The 19961-nt window shown below is 38.5% G+C and overlaps 1 protein-coding gene across 17 annotated transcripts in view; it reads left to right on the top strand.

The window, feature by feature from the left end:
- LOC144310722 (uncharacterized) overlaps positions 1-19961 on the top strand; it is a 196855-nt gene that overhangs the window by 115499 nt on the left and 61395 nt on the right. For 4 of the 17 annotated variants that reach the window (XR_013376395.1, XM_077892076.1, XM_077892073.1 and 1 more), the window contains one exon: positions 6415-6495. The exons of 9 other annotated variants lie outside the window; for them this stretch is intronic. Coding sequence is in view for 5 of the 8 variants with exons in the window: in XM_077892076.1 (XP_077748202.1) it covers positions 6415-6495 (81 nt within the window). In the remaining 3 variants the exon portion in view is untranslated. Of the gene's footprint in view, positions 1-731; positions 850-1888; positions 2023-4465; positions 4895-6414; positions 6496-19961 lie in introns of those variants that run through there. 4 more of the 17 variants (XR_013376396.1, XR_013376401.1, XM_077892077.1 and 1 more) reach the window with 2 other exon arrangements.

Raw genomic sequence — 19961 nt, 5'->3', positions numbered from 1 at the left:
CTCTGATAGATATGGGAGATGCATGATTCGTAAGTTAGGGTCCCAAATCCTTAGGCATGCCTATCATAATTTGGTTCTAACCTACCTTTCCAGCCTCATCTTGAACCACTTCTCACACAACTTATGTATATTAACAATACTAACATAATCTCTGGTCTCCAAATATGCCATACATCCCCTTTTCTTTTTTACCTTTGTATGCGCTGTTTTCTCTATGTGGAGTGCTCTTCTGTTTTCAAGATCTGCTGAGTTCCTATTCTTATATAAAGGCCCTCTCAGGTGTCACCTTCTCCATAAAAGCTTCCCTGCTTTTCATGAAAAAAGCTAATCAATCATACCTCTTTTTGCTATGATGATTTGTCCATACCTGTATTGTAAAGTGATCCTACTGTATTATGATTATTTATATTCATATCTGTCTCACATGCATGATCCTTGAAGGCAAGGATCATGGCTTACTTAAGGGAGTAGTCCCCACTATAGCACATGATGAGTGACTGATACACATTAGTTGACTTGATGCAACCCAGAACTGGAAACAAAGGCAGAAAGACACAGAAATGCTGTAGCCCAATGTTATTTTAAACAACTAACTAACTTACTACTTATTAGTTTTACCATTAAACAAAAAACTCACTTGTTAGTGGTCCTTTGTGTTTTATTAGCAGAAACATCTCCTTTTACTTAACATGCCCTTTAGAACAACTTGCTTCTATAATTTTCTTGAGTAGATTTCAAGGAAGAAGGAAATAATGGATGGTAACACAGATCACATTTATCCCATCACAACTGACATTAAGCCAAGGCTCCACCATGAAAGCAAAGCAGGGAATTAAAGCAATTCTCCAGGTACCTCAATAAACCTTGTATTTGATAGCTAGTAGCAAATATTTTTGGAATATTTTTGTAATAATGACAACATTATGTAACAATTTTCAAAGCACTTTTATAAATGTTATACCTCTCAATAATCATGAGAGGTCAGCACTATCTTCGCTTTACAGATGGGAAAACTGAGGCTCAGAAATGTATTCAAAGTTATTTAGTTAGCTGGTAGAATGGAGTTTCAAGATATAGTTCTTCTGACTGAATCTTATGTTCTTACCAATATACCATACTGTTCTTTGGGGATAGAACATATATTTTGTTTAATCTTGTGTCTCCCAGGACACCCAGAATAGTGCACGAGGCAGGAACTCAATATGATTGTTCAGTGAATGAATTTTGATATACAAGATTAAAAATTCTTCTTTCTCATCTAGGTTTAGTTTGTTCATTCATTCATCTGCTTCTTATCTCTCCCATTCATATCATATATATGTATTACTGAAATTGACTGCAACTGTGGTCAGCACGAAAATTTCAAAGATTTTTGTGTCTCCAGCACCCAGCACATACCTGGTGCAGAGTGGGTACTTAGCAACTTCTTTTGCATAAATTATCCAAAGAAAGCTCAGGCTCTAATATACATGACTGAAGTAATTTGAGCTGTGTTTTCTTTTCTTTCATCTGGTTTTCACATCAATCTATTGTTTGTATTTTTACTTACAGGAAAACTGAACATCATTAGGGCTTAATCCCTCTGCCACAGGGGATTTAAACCCAGGTTTCACATTTAAAATACTCAGTTGATGCACCTTCTAGAAGCAGCTGTGTTGTAATGGGGGGAGTCCAGATCTGGAGTCAGAAGACCTCTTATGAATCCCAGCACTGCCATATACTAGCTATATGGCCTTGGGAAGCCACTTAACTTCTAGGACTCCATATAACAGGAGAAAATAATACCTACCCTGCTGACTATATGGGGCATTGTGACATATGTGAATAGTATGAGAAAAGTGTCAGAAGACTAATCCAAGGTGCTCACTTATTTATTCTCCTCCTGAAGGGCTACAACATATCTGGCATGCCCCTTGAGAGGCTTCTCACTGCTTGCTGACATCACCTAGAACCATTCAATTTAGATCCTCCTTAACAACTCATTCTTTAAACTTAAGGTCTTATAATTAAATAATAAAAATCAATGGATAAGTATTGACTCCTTATGTTACACATGCTAATTGCATTTATTCAACTTCAGGAAATATGTGTACTTGTGTGTGTGCACACATGCAGGTGTGTGTGTGTGTGTGTGTGTGTATGAATACCTGCTACATATTTGTGTGGGTACAATAGAAAGAGCCTGATTTAGGAAGTCAGGCAGAGCTGCCATTAAATCTCAGCTCAGTCCTGCATTCATTAGCTGTGTGACTTTGGACAAGTTATCAAGTCACAGTAAATCTCAATTTCCTAACTGGTAAGATGCAGGTAATAAGTTGTTACCAGAGGGAAATAAGAACAAATGCTTCTAGCCTGGCCCTTACCTTTTTGCTCAATAAATAGTAGCTTTTGCTGTCATCTATATTATTTAGACATAATTAATATGCATTCTGGTTCTGGTATTGACTAATCCCTCCTCAGTAGAAAATTTTCCTGTTCAGATCTTCTCTTTTGTCATTGTGATTACATGTTCCCTTCTAATTCTCTTTTCTGTCCTGTATAAGTCAGATTTGAAAAGTTATCTCCTGATCCTGGGTCTTTAAAATTATTTTAGAGAATTTTCATGTTGTCTATAATTTGTCCAACATCAGTTTAAATCTTTATGAGTTGTATTCTAATCCCTGCTGTTCCCAATTTACTATTTTCTAATTTTTGTCAGTAAGGGAAAAACTTCTAGAGTAAAATACTACTCCAAAAGATTATGACATACTACCTCAAAGTTGTCACAGCAAAGTTACTTTTTTGTGACCCTATTAGACAACTCCCCATGGTGAAAGCATCCTGAGATTTTATTCTTTTATGACCACCATTTATGGGCCACTTAAAATTACGATAAGTATAAAAAACTATATATATATGTTAGCTATCACAATATTTAATGTTTCACTAAGTTAGGAACAAAACCTGGGAAAGTTAATTTTTTATATATCATTGTTAGGCCCCCAAATCTCATCAAAGGTTAAAAGGTCTTGTTCACCAATAAAATAGAATAAAGGAACCTCCGAGATATTCATTTTGTCTTATCCATTACCACCAGGATAATCTTCCTTTCATATCTTCTCACTACTCAAAAACATTCAAATGTATACAACTGCCTTAGGATTATTAAAACTTGTTATTCTGGAAGGGCTTTCCCAGTATTCCTTACCAATCCTATTTTCTACTACCTATTCCTCTCCTCTTCCCACCCCAATTGAATCTTTTCCTCCAACAAGCTGCTGTTCATAAATTATTCCATGCACATTCCTGCTTCCTTGCCCTTGATTAAGCCAATTTCCTTTCTTTCATGTCTTTGTCACCCCCATCCACCCACCCACTCTAGGCCTTCTTCAAAGCCAAGCTCACTATATTCCTTCCCATAGAGAGCACCTTACCCCTCAACTCTGAAATTACCAATCATTAGCACCACCCATTTGACAATTGATTATATAATCATAGTAGTTTACCAGTGGTTTCACAGAGGCTTTTTAACTTGAAAATAATAACAGCTGCCCCTTAGGGAACACCTACTATGGTCTAGGCACTCTGCTGAGTGCTTTATGAATATCATGTTTAATCCTCACAGTCATCCTCTGTAGCAGATCCCCCTTTGCAGATGAAGAATTGGAGGCACAGAATTGTTTTGTAAGTTATCTGAAGTCATAGTGCTGGTAAATGGCAGTTGAGGTTCACAATCATGCCTGAATTTGAGGCCCAGCCTCTTAACCACCACACAAACTTTCTCGATTATACAATATAGACAAAGAAATCAAGTGATGTGACCAAAGCTGGTAAGAGAAAGCCAGTCCTCTCACCCAACAAAGTCTAAGTCCAGACAACTTCCCAATATACTAAATATATATGATCACCTATTACCATATTTAACTTTTGTTTTATTGTTTAACCTAACATACAGGCTTGTCTACTTGCTTAAGATCTCTGAAGACAATGATTAGATAACTGAAGGGTTGTTCAGGCAAATGGCAAGCAGTTAATGCACCAAAAATAGTCCTGATGATGTATGTAGTGGCTTGGGTATGGGAGAAGATAGATTGATCTGGGGTGTAATTACCATCTCAGTAGTAAGCCTGGGAAAAAACTTCATGGACTGTTCTTCAAAGAGTGATTACCTCAGAATTAAAAAGACCTGGTTTTGGGGGCATCAGGATGGCCCAACTCTTGGTTTTGGCTCGGATCATGATCTCAAGGTCCGGAGATCCACCCCTCATAGGACTCTACGCTTAGTGTGGAGGCTGTTTGTTCCTCTCCCTCCCTCCCCCAGCTTGCTCTTGCTCTCTCTCTCTAGCTCTCTCACTCTCTCAAATAAATAAATAAATAAATAAATAAATAAATAAATAAATAAATAAATCTTAATAAATAAATCTGCTTTTGTTGGACTATTAGTTTAATGCAAAAGCAGTCTTTGTCATGATTTCTCTTTGTTCAGCTTATACCAAAGTGATTGACTCTCTCTGGGCTCTGAGACTAGCCAGCAAAGAAGGCCATGGAGAGCCAGTGTCTGGTTAAAGAAAACTGGAGTTCTAGGGAAAACATCAACACACTCCCATTCTTTTCAACAGAAGACCAGATGCTCAGCAGCAGGTATATGTAGAATGAAAGCAACGGCAATATAACAGTAATAAACATTTTACGTGCCTGCAGCTACTGTAACAGGAAAATCTAATGTAAATGGCTTGTAATGCCCATGTGGGGTGTGCTGTGGCTATGCCTCTCACAGGTGTCTTGCATATGTCGCCCATAAGTAAAGTATAAAAGATGGAAATACAATAAAATCTCTTCCACTTTTCTGTGGGGTTGGTGTGGGAAAATGTTGCACATAGTAGCTACATGTAAATTGAGGTAAATTTATAAATGACTTTGCGTTTAGTTTGTTGTTGTGTAGTAGATTTAATAATAATTAAGCATAGTGCCTGCACTGAGTAAGGTAGTCAGTGTGCAGTTTCTATTTTGGTAATAATATCTTACAATTCAATCATGCTTTATAAACATGCATTACAGCACCAGTGGAGTCTCTTCCAGGTTCGCTTACATCTGTCCATCTGCTAAACTTCTGCTCAATGTATAATTCTGGGGTGTAGTATATTCATTGTTGCTCCACCTACCCCATATTCTCAAGCAACCTTTATCTGTAATAAAGCTAACATTTTGATCTCCATCTGTGTAACTCCTTTGCTTATCTCAACTGGTTTAGAAATCATATAGAAAGAAGAAGGGTCCTATTATTGGCCCCCCTCAAATCCTAGGAGTGGAGAGTGGTAACAGTGTATGTTAAGCGCCTGGTGGAGCTCCTGACACAATAAAGGAGAGCTGTTCTTCACTAGGAGTGAATTGGAATATAACAGCCTTGCTCCCTCTTGATCCTCCCTCTAGGTAGTAGTGCTAAGACCCAACAGATGGACCTGGAGGTTCAGAAAAACCAGAGTCTCCAGGATCCATAGAAATTTTTGGAAGGAAGCCAGCATCGCCACCCTGAGCTGTGGACTGTCACTGGAAGTCACAGATGCCATTGAGAGGGTGGAGATTGTTGTGATGTTGGTTTTGGGTAGAAAGCTCAAAACCTAGAGGGGTTTGAGTCAATTACAGGTTCTAAGTCATTGTATTTGGACTCTTATCATACATCAGAATTGGAATGGAGTTTTTTTTTTTTTTTTTTTTTTTTTAAATGATAGTCACACACACAGAGAGAGAGAGGCAGAGACACAGGCAGAGGGAGAAGCAGGCTCCATGCACCGGGAGCCCGACGTGGGATTCGATCCCGGGTCTCCAGGATAGCGCCCTGGGCCAAAGGCAGGCGCTAAACCACAGCGCCACCCAGGGATCCCGACATCAGCATTTTTTAAAAGCTCCCCTGGTGAAGCCAACAGGAAGCCAGGTTGAGAAACATGGCCCTAAATAAAAATAGAGAGACTAGGGGGAGTGTTTCTTAGTCTCTGGACTGGGTTGGCCTGTTTAGACTCTAGTTCTGCCACTTTATTAGCTCTGTGACCTTGGGAAAGGTAATTAACCTCTCTGTGCCTCCTTGTTTCATCCATAAAGTTAAGATGAAAATGGTACCTGCTTCCTGGTATGGATATAAGGATCAACTGAGTTAAAATGAGCACTTAGTATCTGACATGTGATAAGGCTTACTAAATATTGTCTATTTTCATGATGTTTAGATTTATAATCTAAAAACTGTCACCTGAGGAAAGAAGTTTGCACATATATAAACTTAAAGAACCCCTCTTTATGTGTCTAATTTTTTTCAAATAAGATTTAAAAAGAGTTCCCATGGTCAGAATTTCTCATACAGATGGTCTATGATGGTGCAAAAGCAGTACACATTCAGTAGAAACCATACTTAAGATTTTGAATTTTGTTCTTTTCCTGGACTAGCAATATGCGGCAAGATATTCCCTGGTGTTGCTGAGCAGTGGGAGCAATCTGCAGCTCCCGCTCAGGCATGTGATCACAAAGGTAAACAACCGATACACTTAAACCATTCTGTACCCATATGATCATTCTGTTTTTCACTTTCTGTACAGTACTCAATAAATTACATGAAATATTCAATACTTTATTATAAAATAGGCTTTGTGTTAGATGATTTTTGTCCAATTGTACACCAATGTAAGTGTTCTGAGCACATTTACGATAGATGAGACTAAGCTATGGTGCTTGGTATGTTAGGTATAGTAAATGCATTTTCAACTTACAATGGCTTTATCAGGATGTAGCCCCACTATAAGCTGAGGAACATCGGGGACCTGCGTGGCTTAGTGGTTGAGCATCTGCCTTTGGCTCAGGGAGTGATCCTGGGTCCTGGGATTGAGTCCCATATCAAGCTCCCTGCAGGGAGCCTACTTCTCCTTCTGCCTATGTCTCTGTGTCTCTCATGAATAAATAAAAATCTTTAAAAAATAAGTTGAGGAACATCTGTAATTTACTTACAAATAACTTCCAAAGACCAATTTTGTGAAAGATAATTTGTTTTCCTATGAAGTGTTCACAATGAAGAATTAGATTAATTTCTTTATTCACTGTCTATTTACTTACTCAGTCACTCTTTACTCCCTTGATTTGGATGAGACTTTGGACTATGGAGCCCAGACTGTCTAGATTTGAATTCTGGCTTTGCCACTTATAGCTATATGACCTTGGGCAAGCCATTTAACCTCTCTGCACTTCAGTTTCCTTATCTGTAAAATAGGAGCATAAGAGTAGCTCTTGTTATTGAGAGTCCTAAAGGAGTTGGTTTATATACAGTGCTATTATGGACTGAATGTGTCCATCCCAAATTCCTATGCTGAAGCACTGACCTCCCAATATGATGGAGGTGGACCTTTGGGAAATAATTAAGTTTAAATGAGGCTATGAGAGTGCAGTTCCCATGATGGGATTAGGAATTAGTGTCCTTATAAGAGGGAGAAGAGAGACCAGAGCTTCTTCCATTTCTACATTGTGAGGACATAGTGGGAAGGCTGCAAGCCAGGAAGAGGGCCCTCACTGGGGAGCAGAATTATTTAGTACCTTGGTCTTGGACTTCTTAGCCTCAAACTTCAAGAAATAAAAGTCTGTTGTTTAAGCCACCCAGTCTATGGTATTTTGTTATGGCCACCCAAATTGACTAAGACAAAATGCTTAGAACAGTATCTGGCTGGCATATAGTAAAGGTTCATTAAATATCAGTTATTATAATTATTTATCTGCTCCGCATCATATATTACTCCAATTGCCCTACTACTACTATGATGATGATTACAATGAAGACTACTCCTCCTCCTCTTCCTCCTCACACACACTCACACCCACCAATGTGAACTCTATGATGGTAGTGATCTTGTTCAACACTATTCCCAGAGCTTAAAACTATGTACAGAGCATATAAGGCATTCAGAGAGTGCAGTTGTTGAGTTTATTAATTGATTCATTCATTTTTGCAAATGTTTATGGAATGCTTATTATTTGCTAGGCTTTCTTATGGGTGGTATGCTGAAAAGAGGCCAGAATTCTGAAACCGTTTTGTTTTGTGACCTGTGGCAATAGTGCTTCTCTGGGCCTTGGTTTCCTTACCTAATAGAAAAAGGGACTGGCCACGTGAGCTCTTCTGTCTCTTCCACAGATACCATTTCCTAAGGATAGAGGCTCCACAGGAAAGCAGACCAGTTCTTTAGTGAACTCTTTCTTGGCCTGCAAGTTTGTGGCATAGTTTGTTTAGCTAGTGATACTTGGTGGGCAAGTATCACACCACAGAGGTATGTTTTTCTAGACCATGACTAGTGAAGCATTGCTTTAGCATGTCTGGGATTTAGTTAACCTTTCAGGACCTCGAGTTTCTCTGGAGTTTGAGAAACTGTTGTTTTCTTCAACATGGGCTGTGTTAGAGTGGCTCCAAGCCTGGTTGATAATGTCTTTACTTAATTATTTACCCAGAATGTTATGGAAAGCCTTAGGAGTAGGTATTACCAATTGACAGAGTGCTTAATGAGACCTGTCAAAACTGCTCCTCCATGAGGCTCCTTGGATAAGTTAAAAAAAAAAAAAAAAAAGCAACACACACACACTCATCTTCCAGGTGCTTCTTAGCCTCCCCAAGTTTCTTGTAATGTTAATTTTGAGTTGAGTGGCATTGGCCCTCACATATTTAATGATAAAATCAACCATAAGTCCAGAAAATTAAAAAGAAATTTGGGGAAGAAGTCCTCTCCCTTCTTCACCTCGATCTGCCTTTTTCTTAGATGAATAGTCATGTGTCCCTGGGCCCCAAGATGTGATGTGATCCCAGGAATTGTGTTTCTGCTGTAGTCAGGAAATAAACTCACCCTGGACCTCTAAGCAACATCTGGTTACAGTCCACACCTGGTAGTTCACCTGGTCTCTTCTAACCTAGAGCTTCTACTGACTACGGGACATTTAGCAAGTTGTTTTTCCTCTCTGAACCAAAATCTTTTCTTCTAAAGTTGAGGAGACTGATCCAGTGAAATCTGAGGTCCCTTCCAATTGTAGAATTTTATGTGTCTAATATTTAGTCTCATACTCTAACTCTCATGAGAATCCCGTGACACCAAATCCTGCCTGCTTAGATCTCCTTGGATTTGATCCTCTTCTGTGTTTGACCTAAAGCAGGTATGGGCAGCCATTTTTGGTAAAAGTCCAGATAGCAAATATTTTAAGATTCTGATTATGTGCCCTCTGTTGCAATTACTCAACTCTACCATTATAGCTGAAAGTAGACATAAACAACACATAAAGGACTGGGTGTCACTGTTGTCTAATACAATTTCATTTGGGGCTCCTGGCTGGCTCAGTTGGTAGAACATGCAACCCTTGATCCCAAGAGTGTAAGTTTGAGCCCCGTGTTGGGGGTAGAGGTTACTTAAAAATAAAATCTTAGGGGTGTCTCGGTAGCTGAGTCTGTTGAGCATCAGACTCTTGGTTTCAGCTCAGGTCATGATCTCAGAGTCGTGAGATCAAGCCCCACATTGGGCTCTATGCTCATTGGGGAATCTGCTTGAAGAGCCCCTCCCTCTGCATCTCCCTCTACTTGCATTCTCTCTCTCTCTCTCTCTCAGTAAATTTTTAAAAAAGAAGTAAAGGCTTAAAAAATAAAAAAAATAATAATACTTCATTTCCAAAACAGGTGACTGGCTCATGGGCAGTAGTTTGTAACCTATAACCTAAAGTATTTTCAGAATGCTCTTCCCTTCACTCCATATACCCTCCTCAGCCCCCATACACACAGGTACATCCTAACCAGCCCTGTTGAATACAGCCTAGCATGATCAAGTAATGTCAACATGGTGATTATTTGTCCCCTTTCCAAAATGTAGCAGCCTAAATATATTGGCTGTATTGTTTTTGTTTATTTAGTCATTTATCCACTCATTGTTTCTTCCATCCATTCCATTCAGCATACATTTATAAACCATCTACCTTAGGGTAGACACCCCCCTGAGTTCTGGGAATACAAGAGGAAATGTTGTCCACAGTCTTCAGGGAGCCCAGCTCAGTGCTGCCAGAAAGCCTGGGCACTTTGGGGGATAGCTGTCTGAGGCCTCCTCAGTTTGCTGTCCTGCTTCCTTTTTTCCTTTTTCATATTTGTCCAGGGTCCTAAGGAACATCTTCATTCCAACTGTCTTGGCTTTATTCAATTTGTAAGTATGGCTACCTCCTCTACTTCCCTCCCATATCTCATATTTTGAGGAAGTAATTTCTCCTTACTTAAATGAGACTTGATTATACTTTCTATCTGTTTGAAGAGGACATTACACAAAACAGTAGAAGGGGCTTCTCTTAGATTCTGAACAGGAGTAAATTACCTTTGGGATAGCATTGCCAACTAGGATAACACTTCATTCTTAGAATTTCTATATACTTTGGAATCTCAGCTGAGCCATTGGAGAAAATGCCAAAAGAGCCAGGTTTGTTGAGTTACTCCTTTTGCAAGATTTCTCTAGCAGGAAAAAAAAAAAGAGGAAGGGAAAATCAATATTCCTTTGTCTAGCCTAAGAAAAGTGCTAAAGTTACTTAGGTCATTAAAGAGCAGTGGTTTCAAATAAAAACCAATACCTCTCATCATTAGTAGTAAAGTTGCTGTTGAGTTTTATATCTCTCATCAAGAAGTACACATAAATTTTCAGGTATGGCAAACATGGAAAGTAAAGTGACCCCCAGATCTTGGACACAGAATATTGACAAGAGGATGTTCTGATTTGAAATTATAATAAAAAATTTTAAAACATATTGTGGATTTTTAAGAAGAAAATGATTCTTTGAATAATAACAGATGATAGTGATGATTATAACCACAATTTCACTCAGAAAATGAATTATGTGAGCAAATGCATTGCCAATTCCAGACAACCGGAATTCTACTTATTATATAACACATAATTGAGTAGATGAGTGTGCCCATCTCTTTCTCTTTTCCTTCCATCTTTCCTTTCTCAAATGTTTATTGGGCCACCCATGATGTTTTAAGCACTGAGTTAGGTTCTAAAAATAAAATGATAGATAAGACCCCATTACCCTCTGCTTAAAATCCTTCAGTGCCTGACCCTTGCTATTAGGATAGTTTGAATACAATCTGTCCCCCAGCCATCTCTCCAGCTATATCTCTACCCACCTATCATACTCTAAGTGCTGCAGTCATCTGGGCCTTTCAGTTTCTCCCTCTTGCCCCATGGCTCTCCTCTCTCAGAGCCTGTCTTTGTGGTATTTCCTATGCCCAGCTTCTTTCCATCCAACTGTACCCCACAACCTGAGAATATACCTTACTCTGCCTAGCTTCTAAGGAACCTTAATGTTGCAGATTAAATCTCTTCTTCGGGGAAGTTGTCCCTGAGTCCATTGACTTGGTTTGATCTTGTTAATGTTGTTCAGTGCACTTATCACAACTCAATCAGCTTTCTGTGTAGTTATTATACATATCTGTTTAATGCCTCCCTTTGAATTGAAAACTTTATGAGGGCAGGACTGGTTCCCTGCTGTCCTATGAATTTAAAACACTGTACTTAGCATGTGGTAGAGAAGCTCCTGAACTTTTGCATGGGGAACAGGGACTCAAAGTAGAACTCAGGAAATCCCAGGGATAAACCTGCTACAGTTTCACAATTTTGCCTCTTGTTAATCTTGTAAATAAAGCAGATGGTGATAATGATTACACACACACAGTTTTCTTTTCTTAAAAATAAACGTTATTTTTTAAAATTTTTTTAAAAAGACTTTATTTATTTATTCATGAGAGAGAGAGAGAGAGGCAGAGGGAGAAGCAGACTCCATGCAGGGAGCCTGACATGGGACTCGATCCCGGGTCTCCAGGATCATGCCCTGCGCCGAAGGCAGTGCTAAACCACTGAGCCACCTGGGCTGCCCCAATGTTATTTTTTAAACAAGTTTTAGGTTCACAGCAAAACTGAATGGAAAGCACAAAATTCCCATATATTCCCATATTTCCACTGTCCCTACGTATGCACAGCCTCTCCTGCCACAATCAATGAACCTACTACACCAACACATTATCACCCAAGTCCATAATTTACATGAGGATTCACTTATTGTGTTATGCATTCTTTGAGTTTTAACAGATGTATAATAGCAGTTAGCTACCATTGTAGTATATCTATCATACAGAATAGTCTCTAAAAATTCTCATTGCTAACCTATTTATCTCTCTCTCTCTACTAATCCCTGGCAACCACTGATCTTTGTACTGTCTCCATACTTTTGCCTTTTCTAGAATATCATATAGTTGAAATCATAATGTATAGCCTTTTCACATTGGCTTCCTTCATTTACTAATATGCCTTTAGATTTCTCCATGTCTTTTCATGGCTTGATAACTCATTTCTTCTTAGTTATGAATAATATTCCATTGTCTAGATGTACCACAGTTTATCAATTATCTATTGAAAGACATCTTGAAAAAAATGAAAGACATCTTGGTTGCTTCCAAGTTTTATTAATTATGAATAAGGCTGTTATAAACATCTGCATATAGGTTTTTGTATGGACATAAGTTTTCAACTCCTTTGGTTAAATACTAAGGAGCATGATTTCTGGGTCATATGGTAAGAGTATGCTTAATTTTTTTTTTTTTTAAGAAACTACCAAATTGTTTTCCAAAGTGACTGTATCATTTTGCATTTCCACCAGCAATGAATGAAAGCCTCTGTCAACCCACATCCTTGCCAGCATTTGGTGTTGCCAGCATTCTGGGTTTGGGCTGTTCTAAGAGGTGTGTGGTGGTGTCTCATTCTTGTTTTAATTCTTACTTCCCTGATGACCTATGAAGTAGAGCATCTTTTCATATACTTATTTGCCTTCTGTATATCTTCTTTGGTGAGTGGTCTGTTAAGGTCTTTGGCTCATTTTTTAATCAGGTTGTTTTCTTATTGTTGAGTTATAAGAGTTCTTTGTATATTTTGGATAACAATCCTTTATCAGAGTGTCTTTTGCAAACTTTCTCTCAGTCTGTAACTTGCCACTTCTAAATTAGAAATGTTGAATTTTTCCTGATCATAGTCTTATACTGTCTAGATTGTTACAACCTTCTCTGGTTTTTCTATTCCAGAACTAGGAATAGACTTCTTAGCCTTTTCCACCCACCTCTTTTGTGGCAGAGTTAATTTTTATAAGTTGTCAAGCTACAGGAAGCTTTATTTGTCTTTTACGCCCAGAGGACCAAACTCTAGGCTGTTATTTTGTACAAATAACATCTAAAGATAAGTTTCCAAAAATTCTTGAGACTATATATTGTAAGCAACTTGCCTGTAACATATAGCATTTAAACTGAACTACAGCTTAACTTTAGCCTAAGCAATGCAATAAAACTATACAACAACAAAAGTAAAGCCTATTAAAGGGACACAAGAGATCTCAGATAAGCTATCCCTTTTAAAATAATAATTTAATTATTAGAAAAAGAACTATTGAATAATTAGGATAGCATGCTAACTCAAGATCTTTGCCATGCAGCTTGGAGCCAGTCTCTACTCCATGTGTACAGATGCAGTCCCGAGTTCTGATCAGGTTACACATTTTAGAAATATTGACCTTCAAGTGCAAAAAAATTATCCTGTGGTCTTTATGTCCCCCATCACACTTAATGGGTCTTGTTTCTGGGCTGCAGAGGCACATACATGTTTTTACTTACTTTAGATTGGCAGCCTTCCCCCACCTGTCTTTTTCTTTCCAAAGACTAGATTCTTCACCCAGTTTTCTATATATCTTTCTCACATGAACTTCTCTATTTTTTAAAGATTTTATTTATTTACTCATGAGAGGTACAGAGAGACAGAGACATAGACAGAGGGAGAAGTAGGCTTCCTGTGGGGAGCCTGATGTGGGACTTGATCCCAGAACCTGGGATCACAATCCGAGCCAAAGGCAGATGCTCAACCACTGAGACACCCAGGCATCCCACATGAGCTGCTTTAAAGTAGAATATGGTAAAGTGAATGTTTTCTGTGATGATAAACTTTCTAAGTTTCTGCTTCCTTCTCGGTTAAATAAGAAAACAGTAATAATTTCTACCTCAGGATTGTTGTGAGGTTAATAAGATAATGCAGACATTTAATGCTGTTTCTGGCAAGTGGTAAGAGTTCCATAAACATTGGTGGTAATAATAATGATGATAGTGAAGATAGGATCATGCCGGCTGTTTATTTTAACCGTGTACGTTGATACCTGACTTTGGAAGAGCTTTATTTCAATGTTCCCAGTGCACTTGGAACCGCAACAGGCATTTGGCTACCAGGATGCAAATGACTTGTGCACGCTGGGACTATGGTCCCATGGCTCCTATCTCGAACTTGTTTTCCTAGATGAATCTAGCCTATAAAGGAGCATCTCACCTAGACTGTCATAACACAGATGAAAAGAGTGTACTTTGAAGTCAGTGAAATCCAGTATTCAGTTAGAATTGTCCTAGACAATCTGAGCTTATGACTTTAGCATGTATTTCTAAGGAGGCTTTATTTTCCTCCCATAGAACTCTTTCTTGTTTAACTTTTTTCTAATTATCATGGCAATAATACTTATTGTAGACACCTTGGAAATGACAGAAAGAAAAAAGAGAGAAAATGAACATCATCCAAATTCTTAATACCCAGATATAAACACTGTTGAGACTCTGATCACTTCTTATATGTGTGCGTGTGTGTGTGCGCGTGCGCGCACGTGTGTGTGTGTAAAGAGAGAGACAGACACAGGAGATTGAAATTTGCTTCCTTTTCAGTTCTTTGACTACATTAACAGAGCCTGGACTTTATCATGTGTTAGAAGGAGATTCCTTGATCTCGAGGAAAGATGGGGTTGGCTCCTGATAGAGAGGTAGTCCTGCAATCTGGTTTTGGCTGATTCAATGGAAAGGAAATTACAAGGAGATTTTTGAGGGAGGAAAAAAAAATAGGAGCATACTTTTTTGTTACCAAATGAATTTTTTAAGGCTCCTGAGGTATTTCTTAGTAGGTAGCAGTTTCAAGACTTGGTATATCAAGATGTCTGGAAAAGGTTCATTATTTCTAAAAGGTCTATGTTCAAGGGGCAGCCCGGGTGGCTCAGCGGTTTAGCGCCACCTTCAGCCCAGGGCGTGATCCTGGAGACCTGGGATCGAGTCCCATATCGGGCTCCCTGCATGGAGCCTGCTTCTCCCTCTGCCTGTGTCTCTGCCTCTCTCTCTCTCTGTGTGTCTCTCATGAATGAAAGGTCTATGTTCACTTGACATGTATTTCTTCATAATCATTCATTTTCTTTTTTTTAATTAATTTATTTTTTTAAAGATTAAAGATTTTATTTACTTATTCAGGAGAGACACAGAGAGAGAGGGAGAGAGGCAGAGACACAGGCAGAGGGAGAAGCAGGCTCCATGCAGGGAGCCTGACGTGGGACTCGATTCCAGGTCTTCAGGATCACGCCCTGGGCTGAAGGTGGCGCTAAACCGCTGAGCCACCGGGGCTGCCCTCATTTTCTTATTACTTATTTATTTACTCCATAAACATGCAGCGCATAATCTTTGTTCTCAAAAAGTTTAAATCCCAGTGGGGGAGACAGAATTCAAGGCAGAATGAAGGCAGATCCAGCTTAAAGGTTCAATGCAAGCTTTGAGAGCCTAGATGGAGAAGACAGAGGATGCTAGAGCCATGGTGCAGGGCGCAGGTAAAGACAGTTGGGGTACTTGACCTGAAAATCTTAAAAATTAATTAGTAACTGAAAGCAAAGGGCATACTTCTCAGATTCTCACCATTATCAGGTGGAAGCTTCCATTTTTAAGACCTTACTTTGTGCTGACCGTGTTAAGCATTGTCAGGTATCTCATTTAACCTCCTGATCTGTGAGGTAGGTACGTGTGGGAAATCTGAGGCTCAGCAAGTGTAAATGATCTATCCAAGGTCACAAAGCAAGTGTAATGATCTGTCCAGGGTCACATGGCAAGGACGTTAACATGCTGGGTCAGACCGCCATCTAGGAGTATCCAGAGCCTGTGCTCTAAAGGATCAGAGTTCATAATGGCAGCTGGGTGTGAACCTGAAGGGACTTGGGGCCCCATCATGGAGCTTCTTGAATTCCTCACTGAGGAATCTGACTATATAGGTAACCTGAGTGCCTTTTTTTGAAGAGGAGACTTAAAATCTCCAGACTTTCAGCTCAAATGCCCCAGATGAGTGGCTTTCTTTTTTCTTTTTCCTTTTTTAAATTTTCCTCCTAAATTTTACACCTCTATTTTTTGCCAGTTATCAAATGCATGGAAAAAAAGGAGAAAGATTTGTAGTGGCACAGGGTAGGATAAAGGAGAGGGAGGGAGGAAGAAAACACTGACGCTAGAAGCAAAACTAAGAAAGATTAGAAAAATAAAATAACCATGGCAAGAGGCAGCACAACACCCTAAGGAACTCCTAGAAGATGCACAGACCCCGGACTCCTACAGTGTTCATTCACTTAGGCCCACATCCCCCAAACCTAGAGAGAGTCCAGGGGAACAATTGAGCCATCCATTTAGCATAACTTATTTTAACTCCTGGCTTGAAGCCAGGCTTGTAGCTCTGTACTCACAGTGTGTACTCACAGAGCAGTGAAACTGCTCTGCATCCAGGATAACAAAGCAACTGTTAATGGGAGTAATTAAGAGCCTTGGGGGTGATTTATACCTTTTGTTACTGTTCAAGTTGAAGTTACCAAAGACAACAATTATTAGTATCACAGGTGATCCTTAACCCACACAGGGAAGGCTGTGAAACCTTACTCCAGCTCTTGCTTTCCCCAGGCCTAGAGTTCACAGAAAAAGAATCATGCAAGATTCACAGTTAAAGAGAATTGGGAGACAGTGCCCCTCAGGCTTGCTCAGCTTAGGAAATATGAAAATCTTTAGCCTATTTAATGAAGATAAAATATTGACAAAACTCTGAGGGAGGAGAGGATGACAACACTCCAATGCTGACTTTCGTGAAAAACACTTAACTTTATTGGCTAAATTCTAAAATAAAATATTTAAAACCTCTTTCTATTAGTATTGAAAAGGTGATTATGGGAAGCATTGTGTAAGTTGACTGCAATGGCTGGTTGATGCTGTAGGTGAAGAGCAACCCAAGTCCTGATCTTCATCTTTAAGAAATCAAGTGACACCAAGGAGGGAAAGATTAGAGCATGTAGGGAAATCTATTGCTCTGTATAGAAGAAATCAGAGCTGTGCAAGTTACCAGACCTCCCTTGTTGCCAGTTCTAGGCCCACCCCTTCACACACACACACACACACACACACACACACACTGCTCTGGCTTTCCTAGCAACTGCACAGCTGGCTATTGCTCTAGGCTCTAGTTCATTGGAACAACAGTTTCCAAGCCAACTGCCCACCAAAATGGGGGTCTGGTTCAGCTGAAACTGGCACATGGCCCCAGACTCATTCTATTTTTTAAGGATATTATTTACATACCATAAAATCTACCATTTAAACCATAGAATTCAATGGTTTTTAGTATATTCACAAGGTTGTGCAGCCTCATCACTATCTAAATCCAGAACAGTTTCATCAGCACAAAAAAGAAACCTTGTTTCTATATATGGACATATAATGTCCAGAATAGTCAAATCTGGAATCATGTACTATACCGTGCTTTGTGTCTGGCTTCTTTAATTTACAACAATGTTTCAAGGTTAATCTATGTTGTAGCATGCATCAGTCAGTGCTTCATTCCTTCATACAGCTGAATAATATTCCATTGTATGGCTATACCACATTTTGTTTATCCATTCATCAGTGGATGGACATTTGGATTGTTTCCATCTTGAGTATTCTGAATGCTTGTTACAGTCATCCATGTACAAATTGTTGTGTGAACATATATTTTCAATTTTCTTTTTTTTAAACTAATTTCTCTGCCCAACATGGGGCTCAAACTCACAACCCCAAGATCAAGAGTTGTATGCTCTATTGACTGAATCGGCCAGGTGCCCCTATTTTCAGTTTTCTTGAGTGTAAACCTAGGAGTGGCATTGCTACACCATATGGTAGCACTGTGTTTAACTTTTTGAAGAACGACCACACAGTTTTCCACAGTGAATATACCTTTTTACATTCTACTAGCAATGTATGAGCATTCCAGTTTCTATATATCTTCACCGATACTTGTTATTGTCTTTTTTATTAAAACCATTATTATGGGTGTGAAGTGATAACTTATTGTAGTTTTGATTTGCATTTCCCTTATAAGTAATGATGTTAAGTATCTTTTCATGTACTTATTGGCCACTTGCATATCTTTTTTGAAGGAATGTCTATTCAAATCTTTTCCCTTTTTAAAATTGGGTTGTCTTTTGATAGTTATGTTGTAAACGTTTGTTATGTATTCTGAATGCTAGACCCTTATCAGATATATGATTTGCAAATATTTTTCCCATTCTATGACTTGTCCTTTGACACATAAAAATTTTTAATTTTAATGAAGTCCAATTTATTTTATTTTATTTTTTTGGTGCTTTTGGTTTCATACTCTTGCCTACGTCAGGATTTCAAAGACTTACACTTATGTTTGCTTCTCAGAGTTTTAGAATTTTTGCTCTTCCATTTTGAGTTAATTTTTGTGTATCATGTTAGATAAGTGTCCAAATTCATTCTTTTTTCATGTGGACATCTGTTTTTCCCAACATCATTTGTTTAAAAGGTTATTCTTTCTCCATTGAATTGTTTTAACACTCTTTTTTTTTTTAAGATTTTATTTATTTATTCATGAGACACAGAGAGAGAGAGAGAGAGAGGCAGAAACACAGTCAGAGGGAGAAGCCGGCTCCATGTAGGGAGCCCGATGTGGGACTTGATCCCGGGTCTCCAGGATCATGCCCTGGGCTGAAGGCAGACACTAAACCACTGAGCCACCCGGGCTGCCCTGTTTTGATACTCTTGTTGAATCATTTGACCATAGATGTATATATTTATTTCTGGACTTTAAAAAAATTTTTTTTAATTTTTTTATTTCTGGACTTTTAATTTTATACCATTGATCCATATGTCTATTCCTATGCCGGTATCACCCTGTTGTGATTACTGTAGGTTTGTAGCAAATTTTGAAATTAGGAAATGTGAGTCTTTTTAATTTGTTCTTCTTTTGAAACTTATTTTGGCTACTCTGAGCCTCTTGCATTTCCATATGAATTTTAGAGTCAGCTTGTCCATCTCTGCAAAAAAAGTCACCTGAAATTTTGATAAGGATTGTATTGAATTCTAGATCAGTTTGAGGTGTATTGCTATATGAATAGTACTAAGTTTTCCAATTCATGGGATGTCTTATTTATTTAGGCATAAATAAGGTTTTTGTACACACTCTTTATCAGGTTAAGGAACTTCCCTTATATTCCTTGTTTGTTGAGCATTTTTATCATGAAAAGGTGTTAGATTTTGTCAAATGCTTTTTCCTCGTTTATTGAGATGACCATGTGGTTATCAAACTCACTATTGTATAACAAAGTTTATAGGGAAAAAAATGGTTTTCTTAAACAAAAAAAAAATTTTCTTGGGGACACATTTTTTTCATAGAAAATATACACATTGCCAAGTATAATAACAGTAATAATAATACAGATATGGTTTTGAAGTGTCTTCTTTAAATCCACGTTCTTTTCTAATCTTCAGACACCCATGCATGGTGAATAAAAAATGGCACCATTAACTCCATTTCGTATATTGCACATCTAGGGTTCTTTTGACCTTATGTCTTTAACTGTTCTCCAGAGGTAAGATCTAGTCTATTCAGAGGGCTTCAGAGGGCCTTAAACATACATTTTATTTCTTTTATTTTTAGAAGACTTTGGGTTTTATTTTCATTTCAAAAGTAGTTATTATTTTCTTTTGAGGGGTTTCTGTTTTAAGAATATAGGCCAAATCAGGAGCCCCTGGGTGGTTCAGTCAGTTGAGAATCTGACCACTGAGCCACCTGGACTGCCTAGCATCT

The sequence above is a fragment of the Canis aureus genome, chromosome 3, assembly GCF_053574225.1.
Source record: "Canis aureus isolate CA01 chromosome 3, VMU_Caureus_v.1.0, whole genome shotgun sequence".
Lineage (NCBI taxonomy): Eukaryota > Metazoa > Chordata > Mammalia > Carnivora > Canidae > Canis > Canis aureus.
The sequence above is the reverse complement of the archived record's forward strand: the minus strand, read 5'-3'. Positions and strand labels throughout refer to the sequence as shown.